The 17,697-nt window shown below is 39.5% G+C and overlaps 1 protein-coding gene across 2 annotated transcripts in view; it reads right to left on the minus strand.

Moving 5' to 3' along the window:
- The window catches only part of MACROD2 (mono-ADP ribosylhydrolase 2), a 1,475,276-nt gene that overhangs the window by 287,978 nt on the left and 1,169,601 nt on the right, over nucleotides 1-17,697 (minus strand). For both annotated transcript variants that reach the window (XM_075203945.1, XM_075203944.1), the window contains exon 8: nucleotides 6,437-6,507. In XM_075203945.1, the coding sequence (XP_075060046.1) occupies nucleotides 6,437-6,507 (71 nt within the window). The remainder of the gene's footprint in view (nucleotides 1-6,436; nucleotides 6,508-17,697) is intronic.

The following is a 17,697-nucleotide window of genomic DNA, read 5'->3' on the forward strand; positions in this document are numbered from 1 at the left end:
GTTTTTATCTTTTTATGTTTCATATTATGTTTCTGTGGTGAATGCTTAAAGATCCATAGAGGGGGAAGGGCACACAAGAGTAGAGATATGGCAGCTCTCTGCTCTAGTGAGACAGGGTGATAGCAGGCTTTGGAGTTGGAGGAGGGCCATGTTTAAAATGCTTTACGTGAAGCGATTCTTTGGGACATATTTAATTAGGTCCCGGGATTGCGGTAATGCGCTGGAACGGGGCGCAAAGGTAATCCATGGCACCGCAATAATGCTGATTTTCCTTTCCACCCCATAGGTTTTGCAAAGGAAAATCCACTTTATTGCGCTACCGTTTTTCCTTCGGTAATACGCACTCCGCGCATTACCGCGATCACGGAACCTAATTGAATAGCTAATCCCACTGATATGTGAGTAGATCTGCGCAGCTACAAATACCAAACCCTTACAGACACACTTACATCTGTGACACTACAGAAAATAACTGTTCCTGATGACACAGAGACATGGTTGAAACGTTGTTAACCCTCACAGCACTGAGACCATGGGTTTCATTCTAACCAGGGCACTATCTGTGTAGAGTTTGTATGTTCTCCCCGTGTTTGTCTGGGTTTCCTCTAGCATTTTGCTTTTACCATCATTCTGGTAGGTTCACTGGCTCCTGAGGCATATAACACTAGAGTGTTTGTGTGGTAGATAATTTAGTTCATAAGCTCCACTGGGGCAGAAACTAATGTGAGCGATTCAACATTTATCTCACTATAATATGTCGGCAATATGCAAATAAAGGATAAGGGTGCAGGAGGTATGAATGTTGTATCAGTAGGCGTCCTTGACTTTCATTTCTAAAGTACATGATTAATATGTTGGTAACTGGATGGTTACTGCCTTTATGGGGTCTCCAGGGTCTAAACTATGTTAACAGAGAATGTATAGTTACATATAGTTTTCAGGCAGTCCTTTTGCTCAGCTGATGTATCTAAGGACACCATACACATTAATCCTACTACTACCCCATTCCCCATACGTCACTTGGATTTCATTATAATACATTGTATGGCGTCTTCAATACTCATCTTGAATACATTTTAATCTGAAATTCCCGGAGGATAAGAACAAAGGGTAACGGTTGCATCTGACATGCAGAAAAATAATCATTTGACTGATAAACATTGCAATATAGGGACACTTCAGTGACATATCATGAATACCTGGGAATGTCCTTGGAAATTAGGGACCTATGAAAACGCAATAAGACAGCTCCCACTCACATAAGCATATAATTTTGTAGGATAAAGTACAGTACTGTTTGCACTTCTGAATATTTGCAGGAAAGGAAAATCCTTACCCTGAAGAAAACATTCCTGACATAAGATTGTATAGGGAGTGTTTAAGTTTTGTCATTGTTTAAAGGGAAAAAAATATGCTTAAAATCAATAAATACATGGACGCAGATCTAGAGCATTATGTAAAAAGAGGGATGGGTACGCTGTACCGATGTCCACTACACCGACATGGAGAAGGCCTACAAAGAAAATCCAAAATTCTGAAAAAATGATTGGAAAAGAAACAGACTTACCTTTAACCCGACGCTGGAGATCTCCGATGGGAGCAGGATGCTGACAGCAAGTGATTCCGATTGGAGAAGTGTTCGGCAGTGCAGGATGATGTCATCGGGACGTCTGTCAATAAAAATTTAAATCGCCAATGTCGGGTTAAGTGTTTAAACACTTAACCTTAGGGGTCCCTACATTGCCACTTTAAATTTCTATTGACAGACATCGTGATGACGTCAGTCTGCAGTGCTGAACACTTCTCCAATCGGAATCACTGTCAGCATCGTGCTCCCATCGGAGAACTCCAGCGTCGGGTTGAAGGTAAGTCTGTTTATTTTCCAATCGGTTTTTCATAATTTCGGATTTTCTTTGTAGGGCTTCTCCATGTCGGAATAGTGGTAATCGTACATACGATGACCACAGTAAAGAGAAATGAATAAGAATGTCATGGAAATAATGAAGTACTCCCACTGTTAAATAAATATATATACTGATGGAAGACAGGAAAAATGTTACATATGTGAAGAACTGTACAGCTACTCCTCACTGGAAGCAGAGACCGTTAGTGGAAATAAAGTATTTCCTTTCTACAAACCTTGAGTAGTTGAAACACTGTGGCTTTCCTGTGTGTCTTTTTATCTTCCTCACTGTTTAATAACAACCAGCCATCACAAAGGTACATCGATGTCCCTACGGTAACTTTCTTATCTGCTTTGTAAAATAGCTTGTCTGTTGGGATGATGACTGGAGTTGGGCTTAAGGGACCAAGATTGACTCGAGCTAAGTAATAAATTGCATTTTGCAAACGTTGAAAAGACACCTTTTCCCCGTGAATTACAATGAAAGTAAGCCTGCTGCTGCTTTTCTAAAAGGCTATATCATCGGTTTAATTAGACTCCGAAATAGAAGAGGTGATTCTTGTATTCGCCATTCAGTATATTTCAGAGAGAGACCCACGCACATAGTATCACAGTATTCACACACCGCTTTCTGTTTTATTCTCCACTAAGCTATAGCAGGCCTACTGTAGTGCAAAGCCAACTTTGTTTTGCTAACAATTGTAATTTTACCTATCCATTTTCACCAGGCTTAGATTCACTTTATATATACCCAGCAATTTCAAAACTGTAATAATAAGAAAACTTAAAAAGATGTTTAAGGTAATAAGATTTTTTAATAAAGTAGGCTTGTATAATATTAAATTTAATGTTTAAGACCATTTTAGATACATGTGGCTATGGGGGGTTGTGGGGGGGTCATTGTTCAGCCCTGTTTTCCGCTATACGACATCAAAATAAGATTGTTGTTGTAATAGAACTGACCCAGTGTGGTGGGAAGTTGAGTCAAAATAAAGACCCCCCATAACCATGCGTGAGGTCATAGTTTGTTTCTTTAGTTCAGGAATTAGTAGAACATACAGTGGAGTTTGATTAGGCACGTGTATTGGCACATTGTTAATTGATTGTCTTGAGCGTTGGGTGCAGACCGGTTGCCATGGAAACCTCAAAGCAGCTGAATGAGTAGTGCAGTGCAATCGGGTGATCGCACTGCGGCGAGTCAGGCTATGAGCACATGACCTTGTAGGAGCATTCTGATTGGTCATCTGCACTTTATAGTGCATGGAGGCCCAGACAATTTCTGAATATAAACTCAGTAAAACTAGTACAAAACACTAAAAGTTACTTTGAATTCATTAAAAAGACAAATTATCCAGACACAGAGGGAAAGTGCATTTTGTGCTCAACTAGTTGTAAAATCATACACCGCAGCATAATAGCATAGATGAGAATAGAAAGAATCTGCAATCAATCAACAAGATACAGAACATTCCCTCAAAGCAATCATAGTAATCAGTAACTTTGCACATAAATCTCATCCAGTACATGGTTATATCACATTACATTAAATAGGAAAAAACAAACACAGTATATAACAGTAAAATACAATGAAATAAATAGAAATATTAGAAAACACAGCCCAAGCAACATTTACAGTATTTTAGCCAACTAAATTTATGGGGTCTTTCTTTAATTGGTATAGTGCATGTTACAATGTCTCCTATTAGTCCTAAATTGTTTCTGTAGACTAAAAGTACTTTTATATTTAGACCTTTGTAGCCACAACTCTTTATGGTTGGCAGATGACAGCAAATGTGCTATATTCAGTTCTTGGCTAACCACATTTACCAGCCATCTTGATCAAAAGATTAATTTTTCCAATTGAATCTCAAAAATCCCCCCAAAAAATTGGTCAACAAGTTGCTCTTTGTCACCCGGCTTTAGGCCCACTAAGGGCTGCAACCTTGAATATTCTGCATTACCCAACTTATTGTCATAGTCTGCCATCAACAGGTCAATACTGTAAAATAAAGTATATCCAAAAAATCACAGGGACCTTCAAAGTCAAGTTTCCTCTAAACAAAGAAAATTATTGAAAGTATGAGGCGGACATCAAAGGTTTCCCTGATCCGCAGAGAGCAATGGAGGTTTGTTTCAGAGTTGGATCAATCACCATGATCTGCATCATGGAGCAAGAATACAGCAGGGAATTGACAGCAAAAATAAGTTGTGGAATACTGTGGCTGTAAACAACATCTGAGCCCCGACGCATGGACGTATATATATATATATATATATATATATATATATATATATATATATATATAACATATATGCAGGAATGCGGTATTGAGAGAGAATACTTTTTAAAACTACTAAGTCAACACTTTTTAAAAATGACTTATTATAGTGATTCTTCTTCTTTTATATACAAGGATCTACATTTTTCTCTTTTCACGATTTCTAGATTAGTTCGCCTTGAAGAATAGGACAATATGTTGTAGAGTAAGTTGCTTTCCTTTCTTCTGGTGCTTTATTTCTAATACCCTCTATATCAGAAGTCAATTTCCATTAACATTCAACATACAAGAAAGGTATAAATTAGAAGCAGATTCAGACCACCCTGTTCAGTACAAGTAATGTTATATATACATATATATATATATATATATATATATATATATATATATATAAACACACAGATACACAAACATATATATATATATATATAAGCGAATGTAAATTTTTAGATTGCACTTAGATTACTTGGTATCATTGCAAAAAAAATGCAAGTTTATGCTAAACCTCACCTAAACCTAAGTCATCATCAGTTATTAGTTTTTATCTGTTTAGGACAAGTTGTCTTAAGTTATTGGCTGTTGAACCTTTGAACAGTTAGTTAGTAAATAACCACAGGGGATTATAGTGGTCACTAACACCTCACCCCAGTTTTCTTTATTTCTTGTAAATAAAAATTCCTCCCTAACAAATAGAATCACATGGGAGACATTTAACCTTTCTGGAGCTGCACCTGCAGTCTGCCTGCATTATACAATCATCAATGAACCTATTAAACATGCCACAGCGCATTGTAAAGTGATCAATGAAGCAGAGTAAATAAACCACTGCAGCTGTCCAATCAGGTTTACTGAAAATCGTACATTTTACAAACTTTATTTTCAAATTTGTTACAGGTGTTAGCCCGAGACAGGTATTAGGTGCAGGAGTGTGGTGCCAGGGCAAGGCACAGGGGTGAGCGTATTGCAGCATCAGTGATGGTCAGTGTCTGTCAAACTGCAGGAGTCCTGGATCTGCATTCTACTAGTTGGAGGAAAAAAGTGGAAGTCTCGCTTAATGCCCATCTTACTGAGCCACTTTTACTAACTAGGCATCTACTGTAAATCATGGTCACATTATGTTCATTAAGAACTGGAAATGAGAACAATTGAAAATGCAATAAAAATAATAATCACAATAATAATATTGACAACTTCTTTCTTCTCTCCACTGGGAGACCCAGGAGTGGAGTTGAAGTGCGGAGGGGGGCAGGGCTTTGAGAATTGCGTCATTTGGCCCCGGCCCCACAACAAAATGCCACAACCACTTTATTTTGCTGCAGGGGGAGAAGCCAAAATGACGTCACCATCCCACCCCTTCACTAGGAATTGGGCAGGATATGGGAGAAGAGCTTGCTCTCCCGAAAGTCCGGGATACTGACCTGGAATACGGTAGTCTCCCGGAAATACCAGGAAAGTGGACAAGTATGAATAATAATCAAATATAAACTTATAAGACCCTGTACAGTTGATTAACTGTCAATATGTGCAGCACAGTGGTGTAGTGGTTAGCACTTCTGCCTCACAGCACTGGGGTCGTGAGTTCATTTCCCGACCATGGCCTTATCTGTGTGGAGTTTGTATGTTATCCCTGTGTTCGCGTGGGTTTCCTCCGGGTGCTCCGGTTTCCTCCCACACTCCAAAAACATACTGGTAGGTTAATTGGCTGCTATCAAAATTGACCCTAGTCTGTCCCTCTCTGTCTGTCTGTGAGTGTGTGTCTATATTAGGGAATTTAGACTGTAAGCTCCAATGGGGCAGGGACTGATGTGAATGAGTTCTCTGTACAGCGCTGCGGAATTAGTGGCGCTATATAAATAAATGATGATGATGATGAATATGTAAATCCTCTGCAATCACATTCAGCAATATTTTAATAAACACTAGAACATGTTTGATACTACATATCTATTTGGACTTTACATCTAGGAGAAGGCAATGCAGATTATATCAATGTGCATCAACAGAATAAAGCATTACATTGTATACATAGTTTACTACATAGAGTAAAGGCAAGAGCCGTTTCCTGTACATGTAATATAAAGATGTGCAGCGAATGACAAACGGTATGTTTTACAGGTACATTATTTTGCTGTATTTTCATCTGCTAAAGAAAAGGTATACAGATAGCAAGTACTGTATAATATTCATCTGATGAACAAATTAACACTGTTCGCACGACAAATGAAAGGTTTGCACAGAAATTCTTTTTGCCTACCTCTCGATTCACCTTCAGCCATTCTTTGGCGGTTTTCAGGGCTATATTAGCTGCTGGCTCATTTGGAAATCCTAAAAAATATTATTGAAAGAAAAATATAAGTAGGAAAAATAAAGCAAATGATAACTGATGTACAATATATGGGATATATAATGAATGGTGCATTTTCAGACCATGATTAAAGCAGAATCCAAATGTTATGCTGATACAACAAAGCATGCATAATTGTATAGTTAAACTTAAACTATATTTACATTTACAGCGCAGGATGTTTGTCCTGCTTTAGTGTAAATACTTGCTGTTAAGCCTCTTTGAAGGATATGAGGTCTAGTGTACAAAAAATGTTCTTTCATTTACTTATTTAGGTCACCTAAGTGAACTGAAAGAGTGGGAGTGGCAAACTCTGCAGCAGATGTTACAGATGGGGTGTCCATATTTCATGCTGGAAATTACTGCATTCAATTATACCTCCCTAATTCTTCACACTGTCTTTAATGATCTTGTTTGGTTGAACTTGCAAGGTATAACCTTGTAATTAAAGGAAGACAAATATAAACCAGGCATTTCAAGTGTGGCGACAGAGAGAATCGGAGCTAATTAAAACCTAAACTGGTCTTAGGCAACTTGTGGCTGTCTGGTTAATGTGGAACTAAAAGTCCCAGTATGTCCTGCCAGGCTAAAAATCAGAGGTCGACAACCTGTAGCTCTCCAGCTGTTTAGGAAATAAAGCTCCCAGCCCCCCCATCCAGCCACTACATTAGAGACAATATAGTTGTCTACTCTCCCACAATGGTGGAGAACTGAGGTTATCCTATCCTGCCCTTCTAGCCGCTGACTCCACCAGTCTCCAACTCAGACTAGGCCTAGATTTAACTTTCTGACTGTCCTAGGCCACTCTTGCTGCCACACCTCCTGCACTAATCCCCACAGAACCCCAAGGACCTAACCTCTATCATTTTCTCTCTGTATACATTGTGGTACAATTATGAAAAATGGGGCCCTAAAATTCTACTGCCATAGGTCATGGCCTAAGTGGTATTTTCATAAGTCCAGGTCTGCCTCAAAGGTAGGCAACCTGTGGCTTTCCAGCTCTTGTGAAACTACAAGTCCCAGTATGTCCTACAAACCCTATGCCGCTTGTGGAACTACAAGTTCCAGTATGTCCTACAAACCCTATGCCGCTTGTGGAACTACAAGTTCCAGTATGTCCTACAAACCCTATGCCGCTTGTGGAACTACAAGTTCCAGTATGTCCTACAAACCCTATGCCGCTTTTGGAACTACAAGTTCCAGTATGCCCTACAAATCCTATACTGCTTGTGGAGTCACAGATTTGCCTAATTCCAATCTATATTGAAATAGCTCTTAATTCTTTATTCCTGGATAGGTAGTAATGAGAAATGACAAGGTAATGAACATCATATATACATTATTGCTCTGGGCTCCTTTTTAGTAGCAATCAAACGTTAATACAGTAAATACAACATCTAAAGAACAACAATATGTATAATGTATTACACAGATGACACATGTGCTAATTAAACAATATAGTCAGAGCAGCATAATATCTAATAACAGCTGCCAGGCTGTTATTAAGAAACACATAAAAGCCTATAGTAATGTTTATTCTGAAACACTGTTACTGTACAGCTGTCAAGCGAGCAGAAAGAAATCATTTTGTAATGTCAGCGATAGTTAATATAGACGCTGAGGTAAATGCTTATAAAGTTAAGTCAGCAGTTAATTGTAGTATTCACAACACTCTTGGAAGCAGAGAGGTGCAAATCTTAAACACTTGACTAATAAAATGGCAGCTGCCTATTTTTTTTTATAGAATTGACATTTCTGTTTTTTGAGATGTCACATGGTCAATTTTCGATGATGTGGAACAGGAAATGATTTGACAGAAGAAGTGGATTTCAATATTCTTCACTAATTGCATAGTTTGTGGTGTTCACCAAAGGAACCGGTTTTCTGGAATAGGGTTAAGACAAATTATGACAAATTACAGATCCACAAAAAGAAAGGGCCATTTATAAAAGAGCACAACTGCCCTATTGCTTTGTGTTTGCCAGTGTATATGAGAAGTACAATGAATTGTAGACCAAGATGGCAACCATCTGGGCCACTATATATGGGGGTGCAAGATTTGACATCTTCTGATGGGAGGAGTTGCATGGATCAAGAATGTTTCTGAGTGATGCACCCACAAGCAAACATGAGATTGCATTTTCAAGGATGAAATTATTTAATTGACATTCGAAAGGTAAAAAGGCCCTTTTAGGGGCGCAGCACCAGAGCCAGATTTAGACCTCATGGGGCTCTAGGCAAGATACTGGTTTGAGGGCCCCTCCCTGAAAAAATCCATAGCACTATAGTTTTTTAGCATAACATATACCCCTATTCAGGGGCTGGCTGGCAGACTTTAGCCCGGGGGGGCAATCATATAGAACTAGCCCATAAGTAGCGGCCCATTTTTAAAAGGGTGGTCTCACTACTGGCCCTGGGAGGCTGGGCCCTAGGCAATTGCCTAGGTTGCATAGTGGTAAATCCGGCCCTGCGCAGCACAGAATTTTGTTCTCTTTTACATGTCCACATATGTGGTATAAACCAGATCTCAAACTATACTTTTAATGAGATGCCTTTTACATTTTCCAAGCGCACTTCTATGAACATTTTTACCAACATAATAAATACATTATGCAGCATAGAAGTGGTAAAATAAGGCAAAACCGAGCAGTGGTTTAGGGGAAAAAAGGAAGGGGGGCGTTCCTTAGGTGATAAAAGGTGGGACTTTAAAGTTTTTAACAATGTGAATTTCTAAATGCCAAAGTTTACATAAAACACCTTTACTGGGGCAGTTCCGAAATCCAGACTTTGGTTATTCTCTTGCTCTGCTATGAACAGCACTGCCAGTGGGCAATTTAGACGTGGCAGTATGGAAATTTAGCAATGGTGGTATGAAAAATGGAAATTTTCTAGTTTTACAGTGAAGGCAGTAGAAGAAGTGGTGTTATGGCATTCCACATTATACACACATTATACACACACTGTGACCACTAGCACTCCATGATATTCTGTTGTTGAAACATTATCAGAAGACAAATACACAAATAGCACATAGCTACCTATTTTCTTTACCGATTCACAGGTAAAAATGTATTTATAAAGCACCAACATATTAAGCAGCGTGGGGCTCATGATACCAATAACTAGCATACAATGACATGAAAACAGAAGGTAAATATGGCAATGCTCACATTTACTTTTTCCCCAATAAACACTATAAGCCCTTGAAAATCTATTATTGTAATTGCAGAAATATAGTGTAACATTAATGATATTTTAAGATGAAAACTTTTCTAAATAAGGCAATAAAAGATAGAGTTTATCTTTTAGACTAACGAGGGTGCATGTCGCCAATTCCACCCACTCCTTAGTGTTACTATGATAGTTTGGTGCAGCTAGTACTGTGGAGCACAGAAGCTCGATCTGGCCGCTATTTTAAAATGCTAGTGTTCCATATATAAAAAGACATCATACATTATTATTATAAAGAGCAATAGTAGTATACATAAGGGAAAATTCAATTCAGCAAGAGGTGCCGCGATGTGTCTTCGGAGCAGTCCGCAGAGGCACATCGTGGCAGAACTTTTACTCACATCTCTGCTCATTTTTCCTCGTGTCCCATAGTGATGCGAGTAGTAAATGAGCCTAGATTCTGTATATTGAGGTGATGTCCGGCAGCACATCGTGGCTAACTGAATTACCCCCATAGACTGCATAAAATTTATGGCATTCTAGGTAAAATGTCAAATAGCTGCATATGGTACAGTTTAGATTTTTTAAATTGCATAATTCTAAGTTTAGGTCTTGCTGTCAAACAATTCTCATGGTGAAAACCCAGCAGCAAGGGTATACCAAACCGGAGGTGAAAACTGAAATGACGCCCTTCTCCTCCCTTACTACACAAACTGACGCAAACCTGGTTAGTGTACACCAAGATAACAAATATACATACAAATCACATCACACAATACTTTATCTACCAGTGACATATACATCTATAAGTTACCAATTTCTACAGCAAGAAAATGCACATAGCATTAAATAATGAAATATACATCTATTATTGACAGCAAGCGCCTGCGGATTGTCCTGGTTTGTTCCTCCCCTCTGCCCTGCTGATATGTGTGGGTAGGCAACAGGATAAAGCATGGGATGAAAGAAGGTAAGTGTGGGGAAATCAGGGTTATAATGGAAGTAAGTGTGGAGGTGGGTGGGAAGGAGCTTTTAATGTAATGTGGGTGGGGGCATGAGTTATTAATTTAATGGTTGGGTGAGAATGGGGGCTAATAATTTCATGATTTGTAGGAGCTTTTAATTTATTGGTGGGGTGACGGTGGGGGCTATTTTTTGGATGGTGGGGATCATTTAGTTGAATAGTGCAGTTATGGTAGGGCCTATTCATTTAAAATGAGGTGAGGGCACTATTAATTTAATGTTGGCATGGTTTGTGGGCTATTAATAGAATGTGGGCGGAGTTTGGGTAGGTAGAATATTTTTTATATGTGAATACTAATAATTTAATGTTTCGGTTGGAGAGTATCCTAGCACTGTCTACAATGACAGTCCTTGCATGCTGATCATGCCCACTCTGGCAAGGTGGCAGGGCACCCCCTCCCCCTAGAAATCCAAAGCTTGCCCCTGAGCCCTGCATTACAGAAAATATATCAGCGCAGCGTGCATTCAGATCCAGACTGATCATTTAAGTTATCAGTAGAATGATGGATCCTATTAGCACTGCTGACACAAGGAACACGTAAATAAAGACAACAGTGAACCACTATAACTAGATTTTATATCTTTCCTGGTCTGTATCTCCTTATTCTCATTTTGTTGGTGTGCTTGGACATGCCACGGGTCAGCTGGGAAGGTTTGTCATGTCACGCAGTGTTTTCCCTCTTAAAAATCATAAGCAAAATTTAAACTTAAGAAATATAGCCTGATCAAAATACTGCAACAAAGATCTCTTTGGCTGTTATCAAAACATGGTGCCAATTATACCGATTTATACACAGTCCACCTAAAATAGAAATAAACCCCACATTTGTTAACATCATGTTAAAATAACACTTGTTTCTTATTAATCGTGATGCAAATTTTTATAATGACTGAATATCTCGGGCGTTGCGGGGTATCTCTCTTTTATTAGTTGCATTAAAAATAGCCTTGCAGGGATACTTTATGTTTAATTAAAGATACGAACAACAAGTAGTATTTAATTTGATGCTTCAGAGAACTTTGAGTTGAAGATAAATAGGCTTAATAAGTCTCAAGACGCACATAAAGTTTTGGCTAAATGTTACAATCTGCAACTAACCTAAAGACATTCTATAAATAGCAGAAATACAGCAAATAAATGGAGGATTATTTTGCTCTCTGTACACAGAATACTAAGGAGAAAGTTTGTTACTGGTTTGAAAAGTATAATATTCAGCTCATTTGTCTAGCAATGTTACACAAGTAAAGTATAGTCTTTTACAATATATGACTTTTGATAGTTTAATCTAGAAGAAAACTTTTTTATTATGCACAAAAACCTGTAAAACATTGTAAATGTTAAAGGCTAAGGAAGAGCAGGTAAATCTCCATACACCAATGGTTCAAAGGCCTATTTATGGTCCTTTATGTAGTTACGACAATCCTTGTCAATACCAGGGACATACAGTGAAGAAGGGGATGAAGTGGGTAGAGCTAAAACAACCTGAAACCAGAACATTAGAACGTAAACAGCAGCACAAATTATTTCAGCTCAGTCCTATTTAGTCAAGTTTGAAGTGGAAAGTTAATGGGTAATAAACTGAGCATCTAAACTTTACCATACTTACCAACTTTGAATAGTTGGTTTCCGGGAGCCTGTCATGGGAGGTGGGCGTGACGGGGGCGGGGCTCCAAAATGTGCATCATTGCGGGGCCAAACGCGGCGTTTGGGAGCTACTTCTGCCCACTTCACTAGAAAGTGGGGCACTTCCTAGTGAAGTGGGCAGAATTCGGGAGATTGCCACACTCGTCCGGGAGACTCTCGCAAAATGCAGGAGTCTCCCGGACATTCCGGGAGAGTTGGCAAGTATGAACTTTACATTACATACCTAACTGGTGAAAGTGTGGTGTCACAATCATCCAGCAATTAACGCGAACAGAAATGAGTGAGAGACCGAGGATGCCTCCTATTTCACTTTCTTAAATGGGGCAGAATTAATTGAAAAAAAAAAACAACACAAAAAAACAGAAACTGAAAAACAATGACCAATGCACACAAATGATTCATATTCAAGTGATTAAAGGTTTGCAGTATTGCACAGAGTTTCTATTGTGTTTACAATACCTATATCATAGCGTTGTGCATTGAAACATAATTCCATTTTGAAATAATATCTGTAATAAAGCTAACATATTATCAAGAAATTTGTCTATTTTTTAATAATTGTGATCCCTGTAACTTGTATAAAAGCTTCAGTGATACCCGGTTACAGTTGTCTGGCTTAAGGGCCTGATTAAGGGTTCAGGATCTGCTAAGCTAATATACTCATAATGCCCCCTCTTCTCCCACACTAGGCTAATACACAATAGGTAAAAACAAACTCGTCTTTCAAAACAGAATCAAACTTTATTTACACTCCTCTTCCTCCAGCACAATAATCAACGGTTGCAGACAAACTTTCTCTATGAACTCCAATTCCTCCAGCACACACTTAGCAGGACTATAATAATTCTGGCAGTTCACATACCCGATGTTGTAGGTACAGTTATTACACAGCATCATTTAGACAGTCAGATGGTAGGCAGGGTCCAGAGGTTCTTGCACTACTCTCATGCACATCATCCCCTTCTTCAGGGATGCTCCTTTACAGCTTGAGCCACACTGCCTTGAAGAAGTGTACTCCCCCCTCACGGTATAGAGGTACTTTCCAAGAGGGCTCCTACTGTGACTGTACGGAGTAATTCCCCACTATCCAGCATCCGCCCTTCTCCCTTCATCCTTCTGCTGATGCTGATAAAAACTATTTGGGGGAACACTTCCAGATTTTTTGGGGTAACACATCCCAGTTATCAGGGATTCTTCCAATACAGACTGTTAGTCTACCAATGTCTCACAGCACCCCCCTGACTGCAGATTCGAACCGTACTGCTGTATATGAAACTCTCCCTTGTGTTAGAGCCTCAATCTGCCTCTGGGCTATTAAATCAAGTGGGGCTCTCTTTCCCCTACAGTGGCTTTTAAGGTGTGGCCTAGGCATGCGCCATACCCACCCCAACTGGCCGGGGACTAGGGACCACCCTCCTCCGTCCCGGAACCCGGCTAAGATTGGGGTTCTCTCTCTAGACGGAAGCCAGAGAGAGAGCTGCCATCTTAGCAGCCTGACCTCTCTATCCCCTTGTGCTGGTGCCTTTGTGCCGCACCACTGGCCACCCCTCACTGATGATGCGGCATTGTGTAGGAATGCCCTCTCAGTGACGCGGCCGCACGTGTCACCAGCGCTGCACCCAAAACACCTCTAACCATTACATTGCCGTGCTCTCGCAACTTAGCTCCACGGCAAACGTTGTCACTCTTTTTCATTAAAATCAAAACTGTATAGCAAAACAGAGGCATGAACGAGGGCTACAGGGGTTGAAACATGTATGGGGGGGGGCTGCTCTCAAGCCTGCACCTATTGGCATGCATGTATCGCCTCGCTTGTCCTCAAACTCCTGCTCAAAAATTACTTATTGTCTTCAGCCTTTGCCATATGAATACGTTAAGATTAAATCTTACTATGTTTCTTTCATGTTTTCTTTTTTACTTTGGAAATCAACTATTCACTTATAGTTAATTTTAGTTTATACTCCCTGCCACAATTTTGCATCCACAAAAATGTTCTGCCCACCCAAACAAGCCTTGGACCCTAGGCTGCAGCCTAGTCAGCCTATTGGATAATCAGGCTCTTTCTTTCTGGCTATGTTTTCCCAATGTACCTAAATCCAGTCTGGGCAGACATTTTGTGGGCATAACCAGTATTTATTAGAGATGCCCACCCGAACTTAGCAGATCTGAGTACCGAGCCGAGCCGCCTCAGTACTTTTGTGCACCCTCAGAATTGAAAACGAGGCAAAACGCCATTGTTACATCGTCAGATATCACGAGTTTTGGATGCTATAAGTACTGCCCTCCACGGCGACCCTGCGACATTTCACAGAGAGAGACAGAAGAGGTAGCATGGTTCCTAGTAGTCTCTTGTGCAGTTGGGCAGCATCATAGCTAGAAAAGAAAGAGGACGGGTAGCAGTGTTCTTCAAAGTCTCCAGTGACATTCTACTGAGTTATAGCTCACACAGAAACAGGAAATATCCATTGCTCCATTGCTAATTGTCATTGCTGAAATAGAAATAATAGGGCTGGCAGTCTTGTTCTAAATCTGCAGTCACATTGTACTGTGTTATATAGCTAACACACAAGCAAGAGAGCTCCATTGCTAATTGTCATTGTTGAAATCCGGCTGGCAGTGTTCTCCAAAATCTGCAGTCACATTTTACTGTGTTATCAAAATGGATTCACAGCAGTACACAGAAGACCAGGAGCACCAAGCAGCTGCTGGCACCAGTCATGATGATAGTAATCCCTCTACGTCATCTGCTAAAGCCTATGTTAAAGTGCATAGTGTTTTTAAGTCAGGGAAACAAAAATGTAAAAAAACACCTTTAACCTTGGTAAACCAAAAAAAACCTGTAATTCAGGCAAAGTCATCTGCAGAAAAAAATAAAATTGCCAACATGCCATTCTACACACGCAGTGGCAAGGAAAAAAAGAGGCCTTCGCCTTTCTCTATGAGTGCTAGTTCTGCAACTATCACTGAAGCATCTTCTTGTAAGGTCAGTCAGTACCAAGCAAGAACTTATCATTCTGACTCCAAAAGTTATGTCCAAATACTTTTACGTGTAAAAGCAGAGCTGGAAGAAAACAGCAAGGCATTAGAGGAAAATGTATGTTCAGTCTCAGAAATGACACAAATCCCTGAGGAGAGTCTATCCATGAGTGCTATGTGTAAGCCTGACCTTTCTGATAGTGTACCCATAATGAAGGCCCCTTTCAGCATTTCTGCAGATGTGTGCCTGTACAGCCCAAGTGTAACCGGTGATACACCAATTGGGGATGCCACTTTGGAATTGCAACAGGATGAGGTGGATATTTGTGTAGGTAGCTGACGAGGGCGCTAATGAGGATGTTGATGAGGGTAATGTTGTTTGTGTAAGTCCTGCGCCAGTTGAAGCTGAGGTCTCTTAGCTGTTCTTTAAACTGGACATATTTGTCGTCCTGCCTCAGGGCCTCCTCTGTATTATTCTTCTTAAGCACAGTGTCTCATCCGGTGGGTCCCCTTTTAACTGAAGTACGGTCTCCTCAACTGCGTCTATATATTGGCTTAAATCTCTGTTCAATGCACCGTTTTCCAACATGACGGATTCCATGCTGCCCACCTGTTCCATGTCACAGTCTATCTGAAGCAGATCTAATGCCACTCCAGTTGTAATATTCATTCCTGTGTCTACATAAGTTGGCAGTTCTTCAGGGAAAGAGGGCGGTATCCACAGAGGAGAAGCAGATTAAAGATGCAGCACGAGCAGACATGGTTTAATAATGTAGAGTTCATTCACAGCACTGTTAGGCTTAAGGCAGCTAAGCTATTGGTAGCTTGTTTTGCGGGGGCCCAAACAAACCAAGCACTTCAGCCACAAAAGTGGCAATGCTTGTCAATGGAGTACTTGGTTTGTTAAACTGTACATGTCCTTTTCAATATCTTACATAAGGGTGGGCGGGAGGGCCCAAGGACAATTCCATCTTGCACCACTTTTCTTTTCTGCCATTGCTGTGTGGTAATGTTTCCTAGATGTGCTATGAACTGCTGTGTGTTTGTGTCGTTGCTCTTTCGCTTAGCATCCAGCCAGCTCGCTGCAGTCTTTGTCCGAGAGTGGATGAAAATAGTATTTTAACCTGTGAGGTTGTCAACATTGACTGGAAATGGCTGGAAGTCAGTGTTATTGAGGTTAATAATAATGTAGGAACAAAAAAAGAGCAAAATTATGTGATTTTAGCATATTTTAGCTATTTTTTCTAAAAAATACAGATCCAAAATCAAAACCAAAACATGCAAGGGCGGTTTTGCCAAAACCAAAAACGAAATTAATCCAGATCCAAAACCAAAACCAAAACACGGGGGTTAGTGAACATCTCTAGTATTTATGAGAAAATAACCGTCAGTTCACAAGGATTTAGGGGTATCACAGAAGTACATTTTTAGAACTGCTGTTAATTTAGTTTAGCTTTGTATTCCTTACACTGAGATACAAAGCCTGTCAATGATTTACCTGACTCCTAGTCAAATAATAGGCTAATCAATGTTAGATATAGCACACAAGATGGCTGCAATCGCCGTGTGTGGTTCAAGCACAATGACTTTTCTAAACTCCCAGCCCCTTAACCAGTATGTTTTTGTAAGACTTAAACACTATATGAGTTATACAAAGATATATTAATTTAACTGCAGCTATAAAAAAAAAAGTACTGCCTATCTATGTATCATATATTATACAAGTTGTATCCTTCTGCCAAGAAATATTGCACCACAACATGTGTTTGATATTATTTTTGGCAGGACATCTTACCACTTTGTGAAGTTCAGCACTCAAAACATTTCAAAGAATTAAACAAATGGTTGAAGATAAAAAATCTTAACAGATATTGAAGGAATCTTCCAGCGGAAAAAAGTTGGCTTGAAAACTTTACACTCATCATGAGCGCCCATCACAATATAAATCAAACACAGGATACCGGTAAAAACACAAAACACTACATTATTTATTTTTCCTCCCTAGAATTTGTTTTAAAAATGTATTTTAAAATATATATTATTTTGCCAGGACATTTTTTATGAGGTAACTTTAGAAGGGATTGCTGACCACAAAGGATTGTTTAAAATGAATTGTTTTGCTGGTGTTTGTACAAGAGATTGATATGGATATAAAGGCTTGGTTTATTTTAGCTTTGTTTTGGAAACTTTTCTAGTAAAACATATTAGAACTAGTACTGCCATGCACTGAAAGCAGTAAAGGGGCACTATGATCACAATTGTATATTATATTTATTTAACGAAACGCGATTTAAGGAGTGAATATTGGTATCTATTGTACATGAATAAATGTTTGCAGAAAAGTCTCCATTTTGGT

This window comes from Mixophyes fleayi, chromosome 3, assembly GCF_038048845.1.
Source record: "Mixophyes fleayi isolate aMixFle1 chromosome 3, aMixFle1.hap1, whole genome shotgun sequence".
Taxonomy (NCBI): Eukaryota; Metazoa; Chordata; class Amphibia; order Anura; family Limnodynastidae; genus Mixophyes; species Mixophyes fleayi.